Source organism: Corvus brachyrhynchos, unplaced genomic scaffold (genome assembly GCF_000691975.1).
Source record: "Corvus brachyrhynchos isolate BGI_N302 unplaced genomic scaffold, ASM69197v1 scaffold26, whole genome shotgun sequence".
NCBI classification, from domain to species: domain Eukaryota; kingdom Metazoa; phylum Chordata; class Aves; order Passeriformes; family Corvidae; genus Corvus; species Corvus brachyrhynchos.
In genome coordinates this window covers 6,015,569-6,040,732 of record NW_008239324.1, presented here as the reverse complement: position 1 = coordinate 6,040,732, position 25,164 = coordinate 6,015,569, and the positions used below count along the sequence as shown (strand labels likewise).

At 51.1% G+C, this 25,164-nt stretch overlaps 3 protein-coding genes across 6 annotated transcripts in view; 2 read left to right on the top strand and 1 right to left on the bottom strand.

Moving 5' to 3' along the window:
* The window catches only part of NUP93 (nucleoporin 93), a 79,381-nt gene extending 73,689 nt beyond the window's left edge, over nucleotides 1-5,692 (top strand). For all 4 annotated transcript variants that reach the window (XM_008638761.2, XM_017740980.1, XM_017740981.1 and 1 more), the window contains 2 exons: nucleotides 664-792; nucleotides 5,456-5,692. In XM_008638761.2, coding sequence (XP_008636983.1) covers nucleotides 664-792; nucleotides 5,456-5,566 — 240 coding nt within the window. In that variant the 3' untranslated portion in view covers nucleotides 5,567-5,692. The remainder of the gene's footprint in view (nucleotides 1-663; nucleotides 793-5,455) is intronic.
* Nucleotides 5,693-5,718: 26 nt separating this feature from the next.
* Nucleotides 5,719-20,537, top strand: SLC12A3 (solute carrier family 12 member 3). Its single transcript, XM_017740983.1, has 26 exons — nucleotides 5,719-12,046; nucleotides 12,298-12,456; nucleotides 12,688-12,763; nucleotides 12,894-12,989; nucleotides 13,137-13,276; nucleotides 13,464-13,574; nucleotides 13,762-13,873; nucleotides 14,127-14,257; nucleotides 14,519-14,603; nucleotides 14,965-15,119; nucleotides 15,646-15,753; nucleotides 15,992-16,115; nucleotides 16,210-16,311; nucleotides 16,406-16,561; nucleotides 16,639-16,738; nucleotides 17,165-17,276; nucleotides 17,822-17,962; nucleotides 18,149-18,255; nucleotides 18,401-18,483; nucleotides 18,667-18,735; nucleotides 18,915-19,016; nucleotides 19,189-19,300; nucleotides 19,596-19,682; nucleotides 19,773-19,908; nucleotides 20,019-20,086; nucleotides 20,378-20,537. Exons 1-26 carry the CDS (start codon nucleotides 11,741-11,743, stop codon nucleotides 20,517-20,519), a joined length of 3,120 nt encoding a protein of 1,039 aa, XP_017596472.1. The 5' UTR covers nucleotides 5,719-11,740; the 3' UTR covers nucleotides 20,520-20,537.
* A 638-nt stretch (nucleotides 20,538-21,175) lies between these two features.
* On the bottom strand, nucleotides 21,176-25,158 carry TMEM170A (transmembrane protein 170A). The gene is made up of 2 exons (XM_008638759.2): nucleotides 24,963-25,158; nucleotides 21,176-24,375 (listed from the first exon to the last, which is right to left on the bottom strand). The coding sequence occupies exons 1-2, from the start codon at nucleotides 25,129-25,131 to the stop codon at nucleotides 24,245-24,247; spliced, it is 300 nt and encodes a 99-aa protein (XP_008636981.1). The 5' UTR covers nucleotides 25,132-25,158; the 3' UTR covers nucleotides 21,176-24,244.
* Between the last annotated feature and the right edge of the window lie 6 nt (nucleotides 25,159-25,164).

Sequence of the window (25,164 nt, the reverse complement as noted above, 5' to 3'; positions counted from 1 at the left end):
GATCTTAAAACCTTGTCATCTCATCATTTTTATTCTTTAGCAGAGAAAAAGGGTGAGATTATTTTGATTTCATACAAGTAGACTCTTTGCTTGCAACTTTTTCTCCTTAATGCTGCTCTTTTGAGCGCTAGAATTCCCTACCCAGAAATCCTGCCTCCATTTTGAAGAAGGCATCTGCAGATCTGAGCCTCCCTGAACTTACTGAGTTTGATTAAAGAATTCAGAATATTGAAAACTTTTAACTTGCTGGTGACTTAGTTCTTCCGTGCTCTTAATGCTAACTAAGCATTTGTAGGGTGTTTGTTTCCTTCCCTCTAAATTACAGGAATTAATGGATTTGTGTATTATCAAATGAAGCATAGTGGAAAGCTGTTACTGCTCTTGAACTGTTTTAACTGGAGGGTGACACTTCTTTTTTAGGCAGTGGTTGTGTGTACTTGGGTGCTTTGCGTTTTATCTGACGTGCTGCTATCAAACATGAAGGTGCAGCCATTGGGCATGTCTGTCTCAAAGCTCTGGGTAGTGTTTCTGCTGGATGCAGCAGTCATAGCAGGGGTAACCATTACACGTATGACTGTTACAGGAACCTGGATAGTAAGGCTAATGGTTCTGCCAACCTCCTTTTGCTGCATTGTGTCTTTTTCTTTCTCCTCTTTTGTGTAGATCAAACACAATTTATCTGAGGTCCTGCTTGCAACCATGAATATTTTATTCACCAAATATAAGAGGATGAAAGGCACAAGCCCAACCACTCCTGCCAGACCCCAGCGGGTAATGGAAGACAGAGATTCGGTAAGAATATAATCCTCACTGTCTGACAAGTTTTCCTATATCCTGTTCTGCTGGTTTCAAGAGACTGGGCCTCAAGTAACTGTGAATCTCTAATGGTCTTGGTTTTGGCTTGCTCAGTTACTTAGAGTCTTGGACTACTGAGCTTGTCCAGTTACTTAGTCTCAAGGCTAGTCTCTGATGCCTTCAGCTTTGTGTAAAGAAAGGTTGGAGCTGGATGATCTTTAGGGTCCCTTTCAGCCTAAGCCATTCTGAGTCTATGATATTGCTTTAAATGACGTTGAGCTAATGGAGATACTGCACCTATATTCACCTCCTAGCAAGAGAAAACAAGTTTTTGTTTCTTAGTGGAATCTTCGATAGTAAAGCAAATGGGGACAGTGCAGTGTCTCTAGGATGGTTGATGTTGCTGCCTTGACAATGGAGTAGTTGCTTTTCAAGCACCTGATAGCTACTCCTTTCATATGAATAAGTGTCCATTTCTGGTGGGAAGGCCTTCCTTGACTCTTCCCCTCGGCTTGTGTTCTTGGGTGAAACACCAAGATGTTCAAGCACATCCCCTTGGTGAATGCCAGCATTGTTCTGCTGCCTCTGCAGAGGAGTGGGCAGCTTGCAGCAGTGCTTGGTCTGGCTGCTGCTGAAATGCCTGACAACAGTGGGTCTGATTTCACTGCTCGAGCTGGTGCAGAGGCTTTTCCCTAAGCCACTGATGGGAGCCTCCACCTTCAGCAAGCTGCAGAATAGGTGGCATTTCAATGGCACAGCCAGATTTGTGAGCACCCACCTGCCAACATGGGGAGTTGAGCAGAAGGGTTCACAGCTTAACTCCAGTCAGGTCTGGTCTTGTAACTCTTAAGCTAAAGCTGCTGCAGGCACTTGGAAACCAAGGCCAAACCATTCATCCTGTCTTAACAGATTAGAAAACAAATATCAACTCCTTTTGAGAGTGAAAACCAACTTGGGCCATAGCCAGCTCTATTCCAGGCTTTAGTCAGCTGCAGAAGTGCCTTTGATCTGTAAATTGTAATATTGGTAAAAGTCTTAGTAGCATTTTTAAATTACATAGAAAAATAAAAGGCTCAGGTGATGGTACAGCTTTTGTCTTTGGGGCACAGCCTGTGAGAGCTACAGGATCCTGCCTTAGAGTGGTGCTTGTACTCTAGACCAGCAGCACTGGAGAAGGATACATGCTGCTTGGACTTCTCCCACCTTAAACTCTGCATGTGTGAAGAAGTCCCAGGCTAACACAATCTGTTACCTGCTGTGTGTCTTCACAAGTTTGGCACTGAGCAAGCAGTGCCTTAGCTCCTTGCTTTCCAAGTGAGCTGTTTATTTTGGTTTTGTGATTTTAGTCTTACGCCTCATGTAGAAGGATTTACCATCTCCATAGGGGTGGAGTGCTGTCAGGTGTCAGCTCAGGATGAATACCATGGGCTGATTGGGGATGGGATTAGCAGCTTTGCTGGCAGAGGTTTATGTGGAAGGAAGCCACCATGATACTATATTATATCCACAGCGTGCTCAGTGTCAACTCCACTTCATAAATGTGCTCTGCACTCTGGTGCTGTCACAGTTGTGGAGATGAACTGATGATGTACCTTGCTAAAAACCCTTGAAAGTTTTATTTTCCTCAGGCTTCAAGTTTTATTAATCAAGCTTCTGGCCTTGTGATGGGATCTCATGGCAGCAGGGTGTCAGTGATGTTGGGAGCACGGGGTTTCTGAGTCATGGATCTCTGGCTGCCATGTGCAGTACAAGCTGTGCTTAGCCATCAGAGGAGACAAGTGTCCGCTGCATCTGCTGTCAGGGAGGGGATGAGAGATCAGCTATGTGACTGGAGTGTCACAAGGGAGCATAAATCTGCTAATGTAGGATTAGCAAGAGAAAAATTCTACTGTCCTGTAACTCCCATCTGCCTAAAGATTGCATGTGCAAACAAATACCAGACATGAGCATGGAAGGTAGGGTGAGAATGGCTTTAGCATGTGTTCCTCTTTTTTCTTACTCTGAGGAATTTCTTCAAGACTGCAGGAGCAGGGAATCTAGATTGTTTCAGCTGGGAGGAAACTTAGGCAATTTTCGTGGTGGGAAGAAATGAAGGCATTACAGGTGAGAGGAGAGAAGTGTTTCTTTAGCAAAATCTCATTCACCTGGACAGAGATGGCAGACATGAGCTTCAGCAGGCTGTGTGTGACAAGAATTTGTCTTCTGAACTTCCCTGGGAGAAGGGCAGCTTTTCCATATTCTCTGGGGGAGCAAATTTATGGGGAAATCAGGCCCTTTCAGAAGCTTTAACGATCTCAGCACGTTGCCCAGTAGACAATGCAAGTGAAAATTTCCCTTTCTTTGAATAGGTCTTTGAAATCCGTGGCTTTTCTTTAGATCCATCAGAACAGGCAGATTCAGATCCCTCTGATCATCAGAAGAAAAGATAGTTGTTGTTTGTAACTTTGAGGCTTATTCCACATAGCAGGGAACAGTGTCCCCCAGAGAGGAACGCAGAGCTCTTGAATTTGCCCTCTGGTGCCAAGTACTGCTCTGCAACCACCCTGAGCGGGATCCTGCTGCCATGGGCGGGACTTTGGAAGGAACAGCATGGACCTGGCAGCAAGGGCAGGATGGAGAGGAATAGTACTGCTGGAGCCCCCCCTGAACCCAGTAATGCTCTGTGCTAAACATCTCCTGTCTCACTTCAGAGATGGACTGGGCTTTATTTAGAAAAGATCAGGTTTGGGGTCAGAGCTGGCATTTCTGCATTATGTTTATTTCAGAATTAAGTCACCCAAGCTGTGTTTTGAGTATTTTTTCCTTTATGTATATAATTAATTCATTTTGGGAATGAGGGAGTAAAGTCTTGTCCCACTTGGCCTGATCCATTTTGTCAGATTTCAGGCAGAGATTGCAGGGAGCCCAGCCTGCAGTGCTGGAAACCATGGCTGTGGTGACAGCCCTGACCCAGATGCTGTGAGTGCATGACAGCTATGTCATATGCTCCTTGCCCCAGTCAGGGGTGGTGAACTCTCTGGAGCAGCCCAAGGGCGTTATCTTGGCAAAATTAGGTCATGAATGGAATGGAATTTTTTTTTTTTTTTTTATTATCTATGGTCTTATTTAAAATCACAAGTAACTCAAACATTCATTAAGTAATTACAGCCAATAGAACATCTAGACCTCCAGGCCGCTCTTAACCTCTGCAAACCTCTGTTTGTTCTTCCCAAAGTATTGTTTTGATTTTTAAAAATAGGCCAGCTCTGGTATCATTGCTACTGTAAAGGTAAAGAAAGAGAACAGTAACTCACACTGCTCCTCAGCCCTTCTTAGTCATGCTGAGAGTTTTTGCCTCTTAATACTTTAACTCCAAAGAGTCGGACACTTTGACATGCTTTTTTTTTACATCCACCAGCTGTTTTGATCTCCACTGCAAAGCAGCAGCCTAGACAAAATTACATGGTCTCACTGTGTAACGCATTTGGGAGCAGAATGGGAGACTGAATGGGACAGAATGAGTGATTTCCAGGCCACCTTGTCAAGTTGCCAGTGCATTGGTGGTAGCTGAGGGCTTGAGAGGGAAACTGTCCTGGGAGATGTTAGCAATTAGGTCAGTCTTGGGAAAACTCTCCCAGCTTTTCCATTATCAGCCTCCAAAACTGCTCTGTGGCTGTTGAATAACAGACTGATTTAATATCACCCTGAAAAAGGGGTGGAATTGGCCGAAGAGGGATCAGGGATGGTGTTTTAACAGTTCCCAACCGTGGAATGAGCTTTTCACTTCTCAGTTTCTAAGTTCCTGCTGTCAGTTTTACCATCCATGTGCCAACGGCAACCTAAAAACCTTTGGGTTTCCCTGCAGTCAGTAGGTGAAAGCAAGATTTGAACAGTGGGATCTTCTAGTACAGTAATTTTGAGATGCTTAATATTTAAGTAGAAACATCTGTTAGCAATTAAAGCAGTCTGAACAGTTTTCTACAAAGATTTGGGTTTTCTGTATTCTCCTGACTCGTACCAGTTATCAGAATGATTTTCCTTTTACTTTAATAACAGTTTTAACAAATGAAACAAATTATTCCTGGATTCCTTCATCTGTTCTGTAGTCTTCTGGTGTGCAAGAAGGGGTTTGGTTGCTTTGGGTGAGGTCTGAGTGGGCTTGGTGCCTCTGCTTTCATTGTGTTATTGGCCTGAGGAGCCTTTGAGGAGATTGGTATGTTTTAGGTAATGCTGGAGATCTCCAGGTGTGTGTACAACTCTGATTTGCTTCTACTGCTGCTGCTTTGAGAACATTAGTGCTACATTTCAACAGGATCAACTTTATGTTTTTCAAGGTGGGAAGGAATCCTGTTGCCCTGGGAAAGCCCATTTCATGCAGAAATTACAAGATTGTTGCAGTACAGCAATGCCCCACATTGCTGAAAATGTTTTTTCTTAGTTATTTTCAAATAAATGGGATTATTTTTTAAGCAGAAGAGTAACTTGACATGCTTTTAATGCTTGGAAAAGGGAATAAGTGGATTTTCTTCGAAATGCAGAGACTCATTTTCCAGAGTGCAGCTCTGAGAAATAAAGATTACATGTGCTTGTTTGAAGAGGCAAGTGTTTAATTCACGTCTAACTTCCGTTGTATTTTTTTTTTGATACTAAGGTAACTGTACTTTGCTTTTCTGTTTTTTAGCAACTTCAGTCTCAAGCTCGTGCACTGATAATGTTTGCTGGGATGATCCCATACAGAACATCGGGAGACACAAACGCAAGACTGGTGCAAATGGAGATCCTTATGAATTAGCAGAGCAGCTTTGGCTGGGGTTGCAGCAGCCTGTGCCTGTCTTTAGTACGTTCAGAGGGCCCATGGGACCAGTGTCATTTTGTATTCTGTATTTTTGTTGACAGAAATAAATTTCTTTGGTTTTGATATTTGTTTTTGACATTTTCATTTTCACTGATTCTTGTGTTTTTATGTTTTTATTGATTTTATTTTCAATTGGTTTACATTTTGAAATTTATTCTTAATTACTTAATAGGCTATGCAGAGAAAGAAGTCGTAGCTCTGCAGTAGAGACCCAAATAAGGAATTTTATAGCAGAAGAGGAAATGGAGAAGAAGAGTTTTACTGCTTAATGAGCATAAAGCTGGGAAACTTTAGGGGGTTTTGAATGCATGTTAAGTGTTGAAAATGTGTCTGATGCCCCACCCACCTGTGACACACTGCCATCAGTCCATCCTGTTGTCTCGTGTGGCACATGTGCTGCTGCGGTGCAGGTGAGCTCTGTGTGCTGCACAGACCCCTCCATGCTGAACCAGCTGTTCACAGCCCTTGAGCTCTGCTGAAGCTTTTGCAGGAGCAGCTGGGTTAGAAACAGGTGTGTTTTGGTAGGAGAGTTTTTTGGGAGCAACATGTGAGTTTTTAGTCAGTTGGATTCCAAGTTCACCAGAAGTGAGGAAGCTGAGCCAGAGAGGCCCAGGTGTGGGTGTGTTGGGCATGGATGGATATTACTGTTGGTTTAGTGGGAAACCTGAGTCCTACAAAAGCCAGGGGCTTTAAAAATGGTTACCTTTAAATGTTTTGAGCTAAAATTAAATAATAGTGAAAGCTCAAGCAGCATGTTATAGTATAAGCTTTTCTTTTAATATAACTTCCTATCTTTGAAACAAAATGGGAGGAATGTTGGTGATTACTCTTGTTGCTCCTCTGCTGCTGTCTCACCCTCTTGTGTTACTGGGATATGTGAACATGTGGAGTTTGGAATGCAGACCAGGCAGCAAAATGTAGGGGCTGACTTCAGCCTTTGTATGTTAATAGCTATCATGGGAGAGAATTCATCTCCATTTTGCAATGTCTAAGTTTAGTGGGATGGAAGAATATCTGACTGACTTGATGACAATTTCCTAATTACTTTTTTCACCAGAAATGTAGCATAAGTTTTGTCCACCTTTTGGACAGGAACCAAAGGGCTTGCCAGCCACGCCAGTCCATGTCTCTCAGCATTAGCAAACCATCTGCTGGGTTCCCAGTGGATAGAGCTAGGGACTGTGTGCGGCACGGAGTGCTCCTGTAGCATGGCCAGGATTGTCCCAACCGAAGGCTGAGAGACTCCTGGACAGCACCCTGCAAGTAAAGGGGAGTTGGTGAGTTACCAAGGAGTTACTTGGGGCTGGGAGTGGGGTAGAATTGCTTAACAAACTTGTCAGCCGGTGAGTGGAAAGCTGTATTGGCTGTTAACGTTTCTGGCATATTTGTGTGGAAATGCTTCTTGGCATGTCTCAGGTAACGATTGATCCCATTCCGTAGAGAACAGGCACCTTCGCTGTTGCTTGTGGACAGTCACGGTGGGGCCAGGGCTGCCCCACATGCAGTCCTGCAGGGTGACCCTGCTCCTGTGTTTTCCTTGCTGGTGCTCAGCCCCTGTCCCTGAGTTACTCCCAGCATCAAACCACGTCCCATACACAGAGTCTGGCAAGTCTGCACCTGTCCTCAGGCAACCACTGACCTGAGCAAGAGAGGGACAAGGTTCGCTGGAGTCTGTTTGGGAAGGGTGAGGGCCGCCTTCCCTGCTGTAATTAATTCCCTCTCCCTGATCTGCCATTCATGCAGGGACAGATTTTTGGGGCTCAGGTCTCACTGCTGCCATTTCAGGACCTTGTTCTCCTGTCTCTTGCCCATCCCCTGCTCAGGAGAGCTATTGTGCTGCCTCACTGGCATGTTCTGATGTCCAGTGTTGAACCTGGGGACCTTCTATAAGCAGTACATTGCCCTTTCTCCATCTGCCCTTCAGGGATGCTGTAGCAGGTGCTTTCTGGTGCTTCTCAGCCTTCATAGGTGTTGGTAAAAGGGAAGGTTGATGTCTGTATATAGTTTGCTCCCTTTGTACCCAGTGGTTGTGACTCCAGCCTTTGGTCCCTTTTTAAGCTAATCAGAAACTGAATTATTTCATGCTTTCAAAATCTAAGATGATCCTTCTGTGATGGACAGATGGGAAATAAATGCCAGGGAGTCCAAGTCCCAAGACTAACCCTGGAAAGGTAAGACCAGCCCCATTTCAGTCAAGATAAGAGATTGTGGGTATAACGGAAAGTGCCACAGATACTTGGAATTAATTCATTACTTTTTGATGGCCCTGTGATTTCTTCTTAGGTCTGTGCAGGTGGTGAATGTTACATCCCATCCATCTTCCCACATTCCCCAGAGTGGCAGGTTCCAGCTCAGTGCCTGTGCCTGGCTCTGGCAAACCTGACTCCTCTGCATGACTTTAAGGGCTTTGCTGCTGCTTTGAGGTGGATGCTGACGCACATACTGGTGCTTTGCTGAATAAGGCACCCCCATGGTTTTCCAGATGTCCCTGTTTTCCCCCCACCCTATGCTTATTCTGCTGGAGAGAACAACCAGCTTCTGCTTCCTCAGGTTTTGTACCATCATGCTTTGACTTTGCTAATTTACAAGCTTAGCCTTTTCTAAATAGCTTATGTGCTGGAAGGGTTTTTTGGGGTGTCATGCCTTGTGTTTGGTATTGCCTGTTCAAAGGTGGTGTCACCAAGCACTCCCTTTACAACAGGGAGTGTGCATAGGGTGCAGCAGAGCTGGGGATGTTCATCTGAGCTGAATTCATTCTGAGTAAAAACTGACAAATCTTCTCTAAGTCAGTGGAGCTCTGCTCTTTATACATGAAGCAAGCACAGATTAAATTTAGGATAGTTCATCTGCTTTTTCCTACTGTGAGACTAATCCCTGGCATTAAAGATCCTCCAGGTAGGTGAGATGCATCTGAAGGGTGGCTCATTGGTTTGAGTCAAATACAGCTGAAGCTTGTGTTGCTGCTGGAGGTTGGAGGAGAAAGTGAAAAGGTGCTTGCTGTGAGAGCGCGTGCCATCCTGTTCTGGTGTGGATGCAGCAGAGGCAGGCAGTCTCCAGGCCTACGTCCCACAGTTTGTGTGGCTCTTTGGTTCTGGAACATCCACACGTGCTGCATTACCAGTGCAGCAGCTCCTAAAGCTTTACAGGCTGCACCCCCTCCAAGGAGCAAGGGCTGAGTGATGTGGTCTGGGTTTACAGGGGAGTTGCAGAGAAATCCGGAAATATTCACTGTAAACTTCTGCTCTATGTTACCTGTCCAGTCGGGAAAAAGGTAGTTAAAGCTCTGCCCAGGGTTAACCTGGTAAAAACTACACTGAGCTGAGGGAAGACAATCAGTTCCTGTGGGAACTGGCATTGCTGAAATGTGCCTCGAGGGCCTCCTAAACACTGTCAGAGAGCTGGTGTCAGTGGGTCCTGTCTTCTCAGCCATCTCTGTGAGGTTTTTCTAGTCCCCACAAGAAAATCCTTCTAAGTATTTTCACCATTATCCCAAAGTATGCTGGTCACAGTCCGGGTACTGCCTACAGCCTGTGGGTTACATTCCTACTCCTCTGCCTTTCCTTGGATTTCCCCACTGAATGCAGATTCTGCATCTCAATCTGATTTTTTTGTTGTGTTTTCCAGATCCTCTGGCTGGAGTAGACCTGCTAAATGAGGTGGCTTCTCTGTTCACCTCCATTTCCTACTACTACTGCATTTGTCTAAGACAGTGCTTGGATGTTGTTCCTCACAGGAGCTGAGGAAATTGTGTTCAGAAAAAGTGAATTTAATGAACCTCTTTGGGTTTTGTTACTCTCCCAACCCTTGTCACCCCAGCCTCTCAAAGAAGCAAAATGTTTTCCTTCTGGCCTGGAAGAAGGAAGGGGATATTGTTAATTCCAGTTCTGTGTCCCTGGGGTGGGACAGCACTCAAATACTGCCACCATTCATGTCCCTGTTACCAGCATTTTTGTCCTCTTTCTCTCTGGGTCTGAAGTTGGAAGGATGGAAATGGTGTCTGGAAGAGATGGGAGATGACCTCTATGTTCCCACTGGGAAAGGCTACTGGCAGTTGGCTAAATAACCATCTCTTTTTTCTTCCCAGGCTTCCTTTGCTGCCGTGCTGAGAAATTGAGTCTGCTCTGCTGGTGGGTTTGCAGCGCTGAGCCCCTGCATCGTTCATGTGTCCTGTGTCACTCAGGGCGGTAGGTTCCCTCTTCCACAGGGCTGGAAGCAGATCAATTAAAGCCTCATTAAAGCCCGTTGGAATAGAACACTTTGGCAGTCTTTAAAAGAAGCTGTATAAAGCACTGCACCATTCTCTGCTTAACTCGATTTTGGGTTCATTTGATGCATTTAATAGCCAGAACAAACTGGGGGAATCGGCTGGAAGTGAGGGAAAGCCCTGCAGAAACTACTTGACACCTCTTCCCTGTGAGTGGAGAGGCTGGAGGGAGGTGCTGCAGAGCTCCCCTCCCTGCCCGCAGCTCCCAGCGCCGCTCCGCCCCGGTATTGTTGCTGCAGCTGGTGTTGTGAATCAGGCCGACGACAAGCGCTTCCTACAATCCGGCTATTTCACTACACCAGGGTTGCATCATACCACTCGCTTCGTTCTTCGCCCGCCTCTGGAGCCCTCCTGTCTCTTCTGGAGCATCTCTGACCGTGCTGTGTTTAACAGACCCCCCACTTACGAGGCTGATTTGCGCTGGTTTGGACAAATCAGTGTTTTTGACGAAACAACAAGGTTCTACAATAAAACCATTTCTGCTGGGTGTGAGTCTGCTGGCGCATCTGTTGTGAGAGGAAGCTGGTGTTCAGTTTGTGGGGGGTGTTGCATGAGGGGCCAGGGTGAGACACTTTCCTCGTCCCCACCTCGCCCTTGTCCTCGCTCTCCAGGCTCCGAGGTGCTATGCAGTGCTGCGAGGGCTGAGCACGGATGCAGACCAGGCTGCCTGTCCTCAGCTTCCCGGCTAAGCGGGTGCGCGGGGTTTGGGTGATCACGGCCGTCTGCCCTCACACAAACAAGGGGGCTGGAGCAAGTCCTCAAAAATCAGGTCAGAATTTGTGTGTGAATGCAAAGACAGCCAGAGGCAGCAGGGCAGGCAGGCCCAGTTTTCCATTAACTTGCAAAGCTACACGAGCTGAAATTCCAATGGGCTGCTCTCGGATTTTATTGCCGGCCTTGTTTGTTGTCTTTGCTGATCTTATCTGTAACTGCTTTCGGGACACATGTGACAGGGGCTGCAGGGGTGTAACAGGCGCCCATCCCTCCCCCTGTCCTCGGCTCTGTGGCTGTGGGGTATACGGCCACACGGCCTCAGCTCCTGTTTTCTGTGATGTGAGCAGGGGTTCAAGTGGCTTATTAACTCAGGGATGGGGCTGGGGGGAATTCTGAACCCTGGGTGCTCAGTGGTGCCCTGTCCCTGGGTCAGGAGGGGAAGGGGGCTGTGGGACCATGGGCATCTCTGCTGCCTGGTACTGAAAGCTGCCAGCTCCCAGCCCTGGACAAGCACAGACAGACTGCCACTGCTCTGTGTACCCTGGCTTCTCCAGCCTCCTGGAATCTGAGTCCCAGCAGGGGTATCCCTCACATTCCTTGATGTCACACTCCCCCTTTCCCCATGGTTTCACTGTGAGATAAAGTGGCCATTCCCCTCCCTGCATCCGGCCCAGCTCAATGCCACAGGCGGCATCTTGGAGACCAGCCAAGATGATTTACGAGATCTGACGGGTCTGGGGCAGTATCCCAGGGAAGGGCGAGGGTGCGTGGGAGTCTTACTCCCTTTTTCCATAATAAATCCCTGTGGGAACTGAATGTTCCTGGGTTGGGGCCGGAGGCAAACTCAATGCTGCATTTCTCTGCTGATCTGTCCTTGGGACTTAATCTCAAATCTGTTATCGCTGCCCCCATCGAGCGCTGGGAGGCAGTGATGCCCATTACTGCGGTTTTGGTATCCCTTCCAGCTATTTTTTTCCCCCTGACCAGCTCGGGGTGGTTCAAGCTGATTCCTTTCCTCTATTAGCATCAGCAGTGGGTGTGTGCCAGTTGCCTCGCTCCAGTTTTGCAGGGTATAAAGCCAGCAAGCCCCTCTCCACCCCGTCCCCCGCCTGGCAGGCACTTGGGCAGGGGCAATGGCCGAGCTGCCCATCCCAGATCTGCCCCCAGCCCACTGCAGTGGCCGCTTCACCATCAGTACTCTCCTGCCTCCTCTGCCCTGCATGGAGGAGGGGGACCGGGGTCCCTATGCACCCACCGAAGGGTCCGGCTGCGACAGCGCCCAGCCCACCCACCTGTCCAGCAGCACCCTCTGCACCAGGACCTTCGGCTACAACACGGTGGACGTGGTGCCTGCCTACGAGCACTACGCCAACAGCAAGGGGGTAGGCGATCTCAGGAAGGGCAGGCCCTCACTGGCTGACCTGCACTCCATCCTCAAGGTAACGGGGCTTGGCTGTATCCATAGCATCCCCTGGCCATGCTGCTGATCCCTGCGACGTGTCTGTGGTGTGTCACTGTGTTTCCTGCCTCTTGGTGCCATGACTGGTGCTGTGCCGACTGCACATCCCCAAGAAGGCCCTGGGAGAAGTCGGAGAACCCAGCTGTTTCCAGCTGTGTGCTCAACCAGAGCATTGCCTCCAGGGATGGCTGCCTGCAGTCCACCCTCACCTGCCTTCCCCTCATCCCACAGCCTGACCCAGGCCGCTTCCGCACGCCAGTGTCTGACCTGCAGCAGAGCAATGGCCTGCCAGAGGCAGGGCCAGAGGCTGGGCTGGAGGAGGCAGAAGGGGAGCCTGGCAGAGCCTCCATGCCAGAACCTGTCCGCTTTGGATGGGTGAAGGGCGTCATGGTGAGTGTGACCCATCCCACACGGAGCATCCTCCTGCCCTCCCACCCCCTAAGCATTTTAGTCATGTTGCATTTTTTCCCAATATCTATATTTTTTCCAAGCGCTTGTGCTCTGAGCAATTCCCTGCCCTCCTTGGTGGGGTGGTTTTCTCCGAGGAGCAGCAGAGCTGGCATGCTTTGGCCATCCCCAGCTGTCAATGCCCTGATGGCCAGTTCCCCTCTGTCCCCCCAGATTCGCTGCATGCTGAACATTTGGGGAGTTATCCTCTACTTGCGCTTGCCCTGGATCACCGCCCAGGCAGGAATCGGTGGGTGCTGCGGTTCACCGTGGGCTGGACAGTGGCACTGGCCCATCATTGCCCAAACACCCTGGGGGGTGGTGGGACTCCTAGGGAAGGCTGGGAGATGCAGGAGTGAAGCAATGTCCGTTCCCCACAGCCCTGACATGGCTCATCATCCTCATGTCCGTGACAGTGACCACCATAACCGGCTTGTCCATCTCTGCCATATCCACCAATGGCAAAGTGAAATCAGGTAGCGCGTTCCCTCCCGGCCACTCCAGGCGTCTCTTTATCCTGGGGCTGCCCCTTGGATGTGAACTCCTGGCATGGGCTGTGAGGTGTGTGGGGACCCCAAAAACATGGGGGAAGCAGTAATGCCTTGGGGTGTTCCCTGCCTCAGGTGGGACCTACTTCCTCATCTCACGGAGCCTCGGGCCGGAGCTGGGCGGCTCCATCGGGCTGATCTTTGCCTTTGCAAACGCGGTGGCTGTGGCCATGCACACAGTGGGCTTTGCCGAAACTGTCCGGGACCTGCTGCAGGTAAGAAAGTGGCTCTGTGTCCTCTGGGTCCCAACCCCCCCTACCCCTCCATCCCCACCTTCTCCTTACAAAATCTGTGTTGATTACCACTGATAATCAAACAGTGTCTGCTAAAACTCATGTTAAAAACAGTGGTTTGGTAAGGAAGAGAGTTGTTTCCACATTGTGAATCATTCCCCTTCCCCAGGAGCACAATTCCCTCATCGTGGACCCCACCAATGACATCCGAATCATTGGGGTCATCACTGTGACAGTGCTGCTGGGCATCTCCCTGGCTGGCATGGAGTGGGAGGCCAAGGTAACCCTTGCTCCTGCTCACATTATTCCTCTGGGCTGCTAAGAGCTGTCCCTGCTGCCCACCAGGCATCTGAGGAGCAGAGGATGCCTGTAGCTCCCCCGAAACGGGCATGGGTTTCTCCTAATGTATTCTTCACGCTCTGTGCCCAAACCCCCAAGCCCTCAGCTGGCTCTTTCCGGTCTGGCAGGCACAGATACTGTTCTTCCTGGTCATCTTGGTCTCCTTCATTAACTACCTGGTGGGGACGGTGATCCCAGCCACCACCGAGAAGCAAGCGAAGGGCTTCTTCAGCTACCGAGGTGGGTCCACCACAGGCTGGGGTTGCACTCAGCAGGTCCAAGTGCATCTCTGGAGCCTGGCTCTTTGCTGTAGCTGGGGGAGATGTTGCTATGGGAAAGTGGTCCTTGCTGAGAGATGTCATTAAAAGCACAGTGTCCCTTCCCATGGGGTCCCTACCATCAGCACTATGCCTCCAGCCAATTCTGAGGTGCTTTAGCCAGGAAAAAAAGCAGACAGGAGGCCCCAAATTCTTCTCCTCTGCTTCCTCCCCAGCTGATATCTTTGCTCAGAACTTTGTGCCCAACTGGCGTGGACCTGAGGGCTCGTTCTTTGGCTTGTTTTCCATTTTCTTCCCATCAGCAACTGGCATCCTGGCTGGGGCCAACATTTCGGGTGACCTGAAGGTGGGTTGTGACTGTTGGTGCCTGAGCCAGTGTTTCTCAGGGCTCAAGCCCTATTTTCCCTGGGGCTTTCATTTTGATCCAACCATTTGACTCTATTTTATTTCTTCTGGGAACTTTGGGGGAGGCTTACCCAGGAGATGCTCTGTGGCTTTGTAATACAGTGAATTAAAATTCTTCTTGTACAGCAGCCACAAATAAGCTGCCATGTTAGCAGTGCTGCTGGAGAATTGTCTTACATATCTCTGCAACTCCCTTGGGCAGGATCCTGCCGTGGCCATCCCCAAGGGCACGTTGATGGCCATCTTCTGGACCACTGTGTCCTACCTGGTTCTTTCTGCTACCATCGGTAAGCAGCATGTCCTCAGGTGCAGTGGGTGAGTGGGCTGGGTGGGTGGGCTGCCTCTCGCCCAAAATGAGTGGCCTGGGAGGATGCAGGTGGCTGAGAGCCAGGAACAAGCTGTGGACACTGGCATGGATATCCCGGTGTGAACGCCACAGGTGCCAGACATTGTTCCTGCCTCCACATGGGGCAAAGTCAGCCCGGATGGGTAGTGGAGCTCATGGCATTGCTCAAAGCCATCGTGCAGTGGGGCAGCCCCATGGCAGGGACTTGGGAGTTGTTACAGGCAATGAATGGAATGTGGGGCTGGGCTTTGTGAAAGCATGGAGAGATGCCAGCCCTGCTCTAGCCCTGTGTGGGCCCCCAGGTGCCTGTGTGGTCCGAGACGCCTCAGGCAGCCTGAATGACAGCGTGGCTGTGGGCTCACCGGGCTGTGAGGGACTGGCCTGCAGCTTCGGCTGGAACTTCACCTCCTGTGCCCAACAGCAGAGCTGCCGATATGGGCTCAGCAACTACTACCAGGTACTGCTCAACACGATCACCAACCCCAGTTCCTGCTCCTGGCCAGGTTTGTGCTGCAGTGGATGGGTTTCCCAGGGCAGCTGCATGCCTGGCACACCCCTGGCATCCTGGGGGGCACCCATGCTCTTAAAACAGCCATGTTTTAGCAGGGAGGCACCAGGGAGTGTGTCTTCTTTGGGCTTTTGGATGTGGCTGGACTTTGCTGCCTGGATAATGTTAAAGGAAATGCAGCAGGATGGGGCCTGGGGCTGGAAATCTCTTAGGGTTGGGGTGGAGCTTGGTGCACCAGGGATGCTGGGGTTCCTGATCCCCTGTTTTTCATGCAGAGCATGAGCATGGTGTCTGGATTTGGCCCCCTCATTACAGCAGGGATCTTTGGCTTTTGGATGTGGCTGGACTTTGCTGCCTGGATAATGTTAAAGGAAATGCAGCAGGATGGGGCCTGGGGCTGGAAATCTCTTAGGGTTGGGGTGGAGCTTGGTGCACCAGGGATGCTGGGGTTCCTGATCCCCTGTTTTTCATGCAGAGCATGAGCATGGTGTCTGGATTTGGCCCCCTCATTACAGCAGGGATCTTCGGTGCTACCCTCTCCTCGGCATTGGCCTGCCTTGTCTCAGCCCCCAAAGTCTTCCAGGTGAGGGGGTGGTGTGTCTGCACACCCCAGCTCCTCTCCCTGAGCTCAGCAGTGGGTGATGCTCCTTGGTGCAGGGCTCTGCATCCGTGAGCAGCCCTGGGGCAAGGAGGATGCTGCTGTCAACACAGGGCATGTGTCCAGTTCGGCCCTTGCTCTTAATGGATGCAAGAGCCACCATGCCACTGCCGTCCCACGTCCCTGTCACAGCCTGCTGCCCCCACTGCGTCTCTCCTTGCAGTGTCTCTGCAAGGACCAGCTCTACCCTCTCATTGGCTTCTTCGGGAAGGGCTATGGGAGGAACAGCGAGCCCATCCGTGGCTACATGCTCACTTACATCATTGCCATTGGCTTTATCCTCATCGGTAGGTGCTTGCTGCCCCAGCACCCTCCTGGAGCTTGCCACCAGCAGGGTGGCTCAGTGTCTGCCACTGACAGCTCACTCTCCTCCTCCCACAGCTGAGCTCAACGCCATCGCCCCCATCATCTCCAACTTCTTCCTCTGCTCTTACGCCCTCATCAACTTCAGCTGCTTCCACGCCTCCATCACCAACTCCCCAGGTGGGCTGTGCCATGCCACACTGTGCCCTGCGGCGGCCAGCTCCCCGTCCGGCTCCCCATCCCGGCAGCGGCCGCTCTGTGTGTTTGCGTGCAGGCTGGCGACCCTCCTTTCGGTATTACAGCAAGTGGGCCGCACTCTTTGGAGCCACTGTCTCAGTGGTGATCATGTTGCTGCTGACCTGGTGGGCAGCGCTCATTGCCTTCGGCATCGTCATCTTCCTCCTGGGATATGTCCTCTACAAAAAGCCAGGTGTGTGGTGGTAACGTGGCACCAGCTGTGCCCCAGAAGGTGTCTGGCCCTGTTGCTAATCCATCTTCCCCATGCAGATGTCAACTGGGGCTCCTCCATGCAAGCCAGCTCCTACAATATGGCCCTCAACTACTCCGTGGGGCTGAGTGAAGTGGATGAGCACATCAAGAACTACAGGCAAGGGCAGCTCATTGCAGTGCAAGGCATGGAGGGGAGTGGGATGAAGAGCCAGTTCCTGCTTCCGGTAAACCCAGGAAGGCTTTGTGCCCATGGCTACATCCTCGCCACCACCCTCAGTAACCAGGAGCTACAGCAAAATGTGTCCGTTTCCAAAATCCTATGTCTGTGCCATGTCGGCAAAGGTAGGAAGCAGGGCAAACCCTGCCCTCCCTGTACTAGGCAGACACAGACACATTGATCTCATCTGATATAAAAAGACCAAAGAGTAAGACTGGACCCTCAGGCCACATAACATTTTCTCATTCTAAAGATGCTCCCTGTAGTTGCTGGTGGCCAAGCATGGGAGAAGAGACACAGCTCATTCCAGAGAGGCTCCATGCCTCCAAAGTACCATCCCTCACTCCCTTTTTCCCCTGCCTGCAGACCGCAGTGCCTGGTGCTGACTGGCCCACCCAACTTCCGCCCGGCACTGGTGGATTTTGTGGGGACCTTCACCAAGAACCTCAGCCTGATGCTCTGCGGCAACGTGCTGATTGTGAGTCACTGTAGAAGCCGGTGGGTTCCTTGTCCTGGGGGTTCTGGCCACCTGTGGGTGATGGGCTGGGAAATCCAGCTGTATCCTGGTGGGCTCACAGGGTGGAAATTGAAAAGCCCACTTGTGTGCTGCTGGATGATGAAATGTGTCAACTGGAAGCCTCTCTGTGTTGTTAAGCAATATTGGTGAAGCATCAAGATGTTCCTGTGGGCTTATGGCTTCCCTTTGCCAATTAATTGCAAAAGATTTGGAAGGATGAAATAGTTGCTGAGAGGACAGGGGGGTCCTGCAGCCCTGAAGTCTCCAGAGCAATTGGGTGCAATAAGATCCAGCTAATCTGCACACACAGGACTGTTGGGATTGTACTCACCGGCTGTCAGCTCCCTGGATTCACTGGTTTTCTTGCTGTGATTGCAACCTCCCATATGTGCAGTGGCTACATCCACCTCTTGCCAATGATTTGGGAAGAGAGGAGCTAGAAGTCCTTGGTGGCAAGACCACCAGCTGGAAGGGGCTGCCTGAGCTCCTGCCCCTGATTCCTGCAGGGACCACGGAAGCAGAAGATGCCGGAGTCCCGGCTGATGGCAGATGGCCACACTAAGTGGCTAATGAAGAGGAAGATCAAGGCTTTCTACACGGATGTGGTGGCTGAGGATTTGAGAAGTGGTGTCCAAATGCTCATCCAGGTACAGTCATCACTGGCCTTCAACCAGCAGAGTCCCTCCTCTTTGTCACAGCTTGGAGGGGCTCTGACCCCCTCCACAACCTCCAGACAGCCCTCTTTGTGTTGCTCCCCCATGGATTGGACTGACAACACCTGTGTCCGTCCGTCTGTCCCTGCAGAGGGGTCTCATGGGGACATCTATCCATAGGCTGCTGGCCTCGGGAAGATGAGACCTAACATCTTAGTGCTGGGCTACAAGAGGAACTGGCGGACGGCGTCTCCACAGAGCCTGGAGGACTACGTGGGGATCCTGCAGTACGGCCACCCCGGCTCCTCCACCTCTCGGGGATACTGGCACCTGGTGGTGGCCCCACGGTTGCTGATGGCTGCAGCCACGTGTGCAGGGTCCAGCTGGGCTGATAGTGCCACCCCCCCATTAACTGCCTTCTTCTCCTTCCAGCGACGCTTTTGATTTCAAGTATGGTGTGTGCTTAATGCGGATGAAGGAAGGGCTGAATGTTTCCCAAGTGCTGCAGGCACATGGTAAGTGGTTTTGGGTGGCCAGGGATGCTCAGAGGCATGGAGCTGTGGGATGTGCCAGCCAGCACCATGTCCCCAGACGAAGGTCACAGTCCTGCCAGGACATCACTCCTGTGCTAGGATCAAAGGGGATGGGGACAGTGAGGAACTGCTGCGGTTTCCATTGCTCTTCTCCTCCCTCCTCAGTTAACCCCACGTTTGAGGCAGCAGAACACCCCAAGAATGGCACTGGCAGCAGAGCAGCCCCAGGCACAGGTAGGTTGGTCCTGGCTTGTGGCTGCCCAGAGCATCCCCAGCTCTGAGGATTATTTTGCAGGCGAGGTGGGAGTTTCAAGCAGTGATGGGGAGCAGGGCTGGGACCAGGAGGAAGTGATACCTTTAATCCGTGGCCAGTGGTTCCCCTTGCTGACACCAGGACCCTCTTGCCCCGGCAGTGGACCCCACCACCTTGGCCAGTGAGCAGCAAGCGAGCACCATCTTCCAGAGCGAGCAGGGCAAGAAGACCATTGACATTTACTGGCTCTTTGATGACGGAGGTAACCTTCACCTTCCATCTGTCCAGATAATGCGAGCCCAGCACCTCCATTGTGGTGCCCAGGAGGGCTCAGTCCCTGCTGAATGGGGCCAGGGCATCCCTGGCCTTTGGCATCAAGCACTGGTGAGCCCGGGGGTCACTGCTGCATCTCCCACTGGGTGTTTTGGGGACAGGTCTCACGCTGCTCATCCCCTACCTCCTGGGGCGCAAGAAGCGGTGGGGAAAGTGCAAAATCCGGGTGTTCGTTGGCGGACAGATCAACAGGATGGACGAGGAGAGGAAGGCGTAAGTGCTGGTGGCCACTGCATCTCTTAGCCACTTGGCTACCACTACTGTCCCATGGGTAGTGACAGAAGCTGCTTCCCATCCTGCTGAGCCCTCCCAGCTTTGCCATAATGGGATCTGTGAGCTCTGACCTGGCTGCTTTGTCTCATTTCTCTGTAAATCAATGTGGCTTCAGAGTGGGAAAACCCGAAGTGCCAACTGAGGCCAGCAGCAGGGTTTTCTGCTGTGGCAGGTCCCTGTCAGAGCTACTGTTTCCTGCTAATTCAGGGAAAATGTGTCCTTTTCCCTCAATCAGGATTGTCTCTCTGCTGAGCAAGTTCCGCCTCGGCTTCCATGAGGTCCACATCCTCCCTGACATCAACCAGAAACCCCGGCCAGAGCAGTAACCAGCCCCCTCCCCTTCCCCATGCCCCCCCAGCACCCCCAAACCTGCCCAGACCCTCTTCCTCGGCACTGTCTGCTTGTGTTGCAGCATCAAGAGGTTCGATGAACTCATCGCTCCCTTCAGGCTGAACGATGGCTTCAAAGATGAGGCCACAGTGAATGAGATGAGGCAGGGCTGTCCCTGGAAGATTTCTGATGAGGAGGTCGATAAAAACAGAGCCAAGGTAGCACCAGTGCTGGGGGAGCTCCTGCAAAGGGTCTCCAGCTTTTTAGACAAAATTCAATCTTTCTGGAAACCATTAATTTGCGTTTCTCAATGCTCTTTGCTCTGCAGTCGCTCCGACAAGTGAGGCTGAATGAGATTTTGCTGGATTACTCACGGGATGCAGCACTCATAGCCATGTAGGTGCCAGCAATGCCCACACCCATTTGTTGCCCCATGGGAATGGTCCCTCTGGATGTTCACCCCTCCCTGGGCAGGGAGATCCTGCACAGACACCCTAATGCTGTGGTGGGACGGTGCCACACTACAGAGAAAAGCCCTTGGAAGACACCAAGGGCTCCAGCCTGCATCCTGTTTGGGGGAGGATGTGGTGTTGCTCCTTTTCAGGGAAATAGCCTGCACTGGACTGAGAAAGGGGCTGTGGCAGTGCTCTGTGCCAGCCCTGCCTCACGCCCCTCGCTGTGCTGCAGCACTCCACCCATCGGCAGGAAGGGCCGCTGCCCCAGCTCCCTCTACATGGCCTGGCTCGAGACCCTCTCGCAGGACCTGAGACCCCCTGTCATCCTCACACGAGGAAACCAAGAGAATGTGTTAACGTTTTACTGCCAATAAAACCTCCTGGATCCCTGATGACTTGGGATGTGAATTTTTCAGGCCAGTTTTGATCCTGGAGCACGCTCCTCTAGGAGTCTGGGGGAGCATGGTGGTTACCAGCCCTCTGGAAATGCCCACCAGGCACAGCTGCCACCCTCTTACGAACACTTGTTTGGCTCACCTCAGGCTCTGTAGGTTGCATATTGATGAACAGCAATGCTGGCCCTGCAGTGCAGGCACTGCTCTGGCCTGGGGTTAGCCAGAGCCAGGCAGGTGAGTTGTGGGGTCCTGCACCTGCACCCCCAGGAGAGCCCAAGTGGTGTGCAGGGACTGAATGCTGGCCCCACCCAAGCCACTGGCCCAGGGTGGGAACAGCCCCAGGGGCCGGGAGCAGGTCAGCACCAAGCGTAGGGGCTGCAGGGCCACAGCATGTCCCCTCAGGGACGGGAAAACAGCTGAGCCTGTCCCCACCAACTGAGCAGCAGTGAGATGTTACCTCACACTGTGGTGCCTGGTTGCAGGTGCAGGTCCAGCTCCTAATGGAGACAACATTAACCACCAGAATCAGGACATTTCTGGTGCAGATGGCCCCAAGCAAAGCAGGAGTGCAGCTCATTTCCAAAAGCACAACCCAGGCCCCCTTGTCGTGCTGCAGAAGAAACACACAACATTCATTCACCTCAAGAGTTACAGAATTTACTGATAATCACCACCAGGATTAGAAGTGTCAGTAGAAAAATAAAATGTACAGAATTTTCAATCATACAAAGATTTGTTCATGACAGCCGCAGCTGTGAGCGAGAGGAAGCCAGGTGGGAGCAGGGGGGATGTGACACACAGGGAGCAGGACCATGAGCCTCAGCATAAGCAGGTGTGCCTCCAGGGCAGGCAGCTTCTCCAGGTGTTTCCTTACCCAGTGCACTGGCTGGGCTCCCCAGCAGAGGCTCACAGCACTGCAGAGCTCGAGACACCTCGGTGTTGATGTTTTTGCCGGCTCTGCAGTTTTTGGCAAGTCTGACTGAGCAAAGTCTACCAATACCTCCTGAAAACTGAAGGGATTCCTCCACGTGCCTCACTTGGAATAAAGGAATGGAAATGGAAGGCCAAACCAATGAGGGGAGAAAACTGCCACCAGTGGTTCAACTGCCATCTGGTGCTTCAACTCAATGCTATTCCTCCTTCCTGTTCAGCTCTGGTTTTACTGGAGAGGGAGGTTGCCAGCAGCAGCCAGGGGAGTGGAGGATGCTCTGGGGGCACCAAGGTGACACAAAGAACTTGCCCCCTGTGCTAATATCTATCAAGACAAACCAGCTGATTGTTCACCTCTTATGCAAGAATTCCCTGAAAATTTCACAGCATCCAGGCATAGAGAGACATTGCCAGCTCCAAACAGGGTTAAGCTGCCAACTCTTCAAGTAAACCAGAAACCCCTCAAAACAGATTCTGGGAGATCCCGAGGGACAGAAAACAGGAGCTTTTCAGTTCACCCACCACTGAGTGATTTTACCGAGCAATTTTTCACTTGTTCTGAGCTCTGTAACAGCCCCATTTGTGTTCTGCACCTGTCAGCCCTGTTTCTGCAAGGAAACCTCCTTGTGCTGTAGCATGGGGCACATGGATAAAGTGCTTTCTCAGTTGCAATCAGCTTAATGGCTATTGAGCAGTGCCAGGCACCAGGGCAGGGTAAAGGAGAGCACAGCAGGTGCTCAGGACATGGGTTTCTGATGTCATCTGAAAGGTAAAACCAGACCCACCCCATCCAAATTCCATGTGATACTTTTAATCCATCCAGGAAAACACAGGATAATTCCTGTAAACTAAACTGTGCACTCTGTACACATGCTGAAATACAAAGTGGGAAGGGGGAAAAGAAAGCAAGCTTATTCCTTCTTTTTCATTGTTTCTGCCCTGGCAGGAAGACTGGCTCTCTCCAAGCAGCAGAGCACACAGGGCCCTCCACAGATCCTGGATTTAGTATATGTTACATCACTTGGACCTCACCCACCTAAGGAGAAGGATTCACATTAAATTATTTCCTAAACTGTGCATCTATATTCCCTGAATTAATATGGGCTAAAATTTAGAGTAATCTCAGTAAGTAGCTCCTCTCACCATGCATAGAGAAACCCTTTTCTATGATAAACACAGTGCCCTGTTGAAGGATCACAGAATCAATTTAGTTTAGAAAAGCCCTCTAAGATCGAGTGCAACCTTTGACTGATCACCACCTCATCATCTAGACCATGGCACTAAGTGCCATGCCCAGTCATTTCAGCACTGAGGACATGGGCTCACGGCAGATAAATGGCCCTAGGAAATGCTGCAGGTACAAGAGGAGTTGATTTGGAAACCAGAGGAATTCAATGAAGACACAGATGGGAGCTGTCCCCTGAAAGGCTGGACACAGACAGCACTTTCCCTCTGCAGCTCACATGGTGTGAGCTGGGTACAAACACGGACCACAGCAAACTCCTAGGGGTGGCTACACTGCCCAGTCACATCCCCGGAATTCAACCTCAGCTTCCCCAAATAACCAAGCCCCGGGAAGCACCCAGTTAGCTGCTCAAGTGCCCCAACCATGTGGCACAACTCCAGGCACAAGTGCAGAGCTATCAATTAGTTAAAAGTCACTTAAAACCAAAACAAACGAAAACAATTAATGAGACAGTACTGCCTGTGGATAAAGGTTGGTTTGGGGCTGTGTTCACATGGACACAGGAATCCCTCAGGCTCCTGCCAGGAGCCTTGCAGCTCTCCCAACCTCTGGCATGCTGTTGGCTGGATGCTGACAACACGGCGCACTCCCCGCACCGGGGATGTCCCAGGTCACAACCTAGCCTGGCCATGCAGCTCCCAGCAGCAGCATGAGGGATTTTAGCCAAGCTGGCCAGTGCCATTTCCAGAGCAGTGCAGACACCCAGCTGCACCACACCAACATGAACAGCATCAGCAAGTCAAAGGAGAATGGGGACGTTTGAAAACACGAGTCTCCTCCAAAGCCTGAGGAGAAGCTGTGCACGCCCACCTGCACACCCTGGGATTTCTGGAGCATTCCACTGTGCTTTGTCTCTGGGCAGAATGTTCATAGGGCCAGAAGGGCTTTGCTGTAATAAAATTCACAAAAACAGCTATCTTTTTTACACCAGTCATTTTCCCTGCACAGCATTGACAGCCCAAACTCCTAGACACAAATATGCACTCTCATCCACCTGAAATGAGTCTTCCTTTTGCTGCTACCAAATCCACTATGGCTATGATCTGCTATTAAGAAGTTTGGGCCAGGAAGAAAACAAATTATTTTTTTAATTTTAAAAACTGACATTAAAAGAGCTTCAGGTTCACTGAAAACCAAGCAACAACAGGTCAAAGCGGTGAGTGAGCTCTGAGGACATGATGTCTCTGTTCCTGTTCCTATTCCAGCACAGCTGGTGTCACATCTTAGTCATGTCCCGTTACCACAATTCATCAGTGGTGGGTGAAAGGTACCTAGGTCTCCTCCTCTGGAAGTCATTTTCCTACCCTCCAGAGAAATAAAGTTTCGCTTGGCACTTAATGTTACCAAAAAGTAACAAAATTCACAATTTTAAAATTTCAAGCCAGGCTGGAGGCAGGAGCAAGCCCTCCCAATTCCTTCAATCAGTGGAAGAAGCACATGGATGGAGCGGTGCTCCCTGTGATTTGTTCTGAGGCAGCAGGTCCTTCGCTCCCCCTCTGGTTTGTGTTCTCCAGCCTCTCCAGAGGAGCTATAGAGTGGCCAGAATGCGCAGGAATGAAACTACCACCACACAGAACGTCTGGCCCACGCCAAAAATGAGGGCCTCAAAGGGAATCATTTTTTTCCCTGCAGCTCTGTAAACTCCAGCAATGGCAGCACCTGTAGAGAGGGGGAAAAGCCGAGACGTGAATGTGAGACAGCTGCCCTGCCACAGGGATGAAGGGGAAGCCTCAGAATGTGAGACTGGGGCAGAGAACAGTGGGGTCTGGAGCTCTCCCTGCACACCAGCAGGCAAGAATGCTGGGCTGGGGATGTGTGACAAACCTCAGCCAGTAACCCATGTGTGCTGGTGGCAATAGGTGAACTGGTGCTGAAACGCTGCTGAGGCCTCCAGCAGCTGTGGGGGTTGGGGTGGTTTGGGACATAGCCTTGTCACAAGATCCCTCACCCACAGCCTGCAAACATTACCCAGTTCTGGGCACTGACACCAAACCTCTGAGAGATTTTCCTCCAGGTGCTCAGAAATCTGAAAGCCCCCTTGGCTCTACACCCGATGGGCACGTTTGGTATGCCCGACACAGGGCTCGAGATGGGCTATGGTCCAGCTCTGTTTGTGGGGCAAAGGGGGAAATAGAGCCAGAATGTTAATCTCCATTCCGGGGAACACCGCTATTCCACGCGCTCCCGAAGGCAACCTCTGGTCACCACAGAGCCCCCCGGCCGATACTGCCAGGCACTTGCCGTACTTGTGAGGGTGCCGGCGGTGATGGGTCCCACGATGCCCATCAGCAGCACGCTCACGGACATGAACCTGCCGTACTTGTGGTGTCGGAGCGTGAAGAGGGCAAGCAACGCGGCCGGGACGTGGAAGGCAAGGGAGGACACGAGTGCCCACAAGAAGACGCCGTACCACATCTCTGCGGAGAGAAGTGCTGTGAGGGAGGCCCG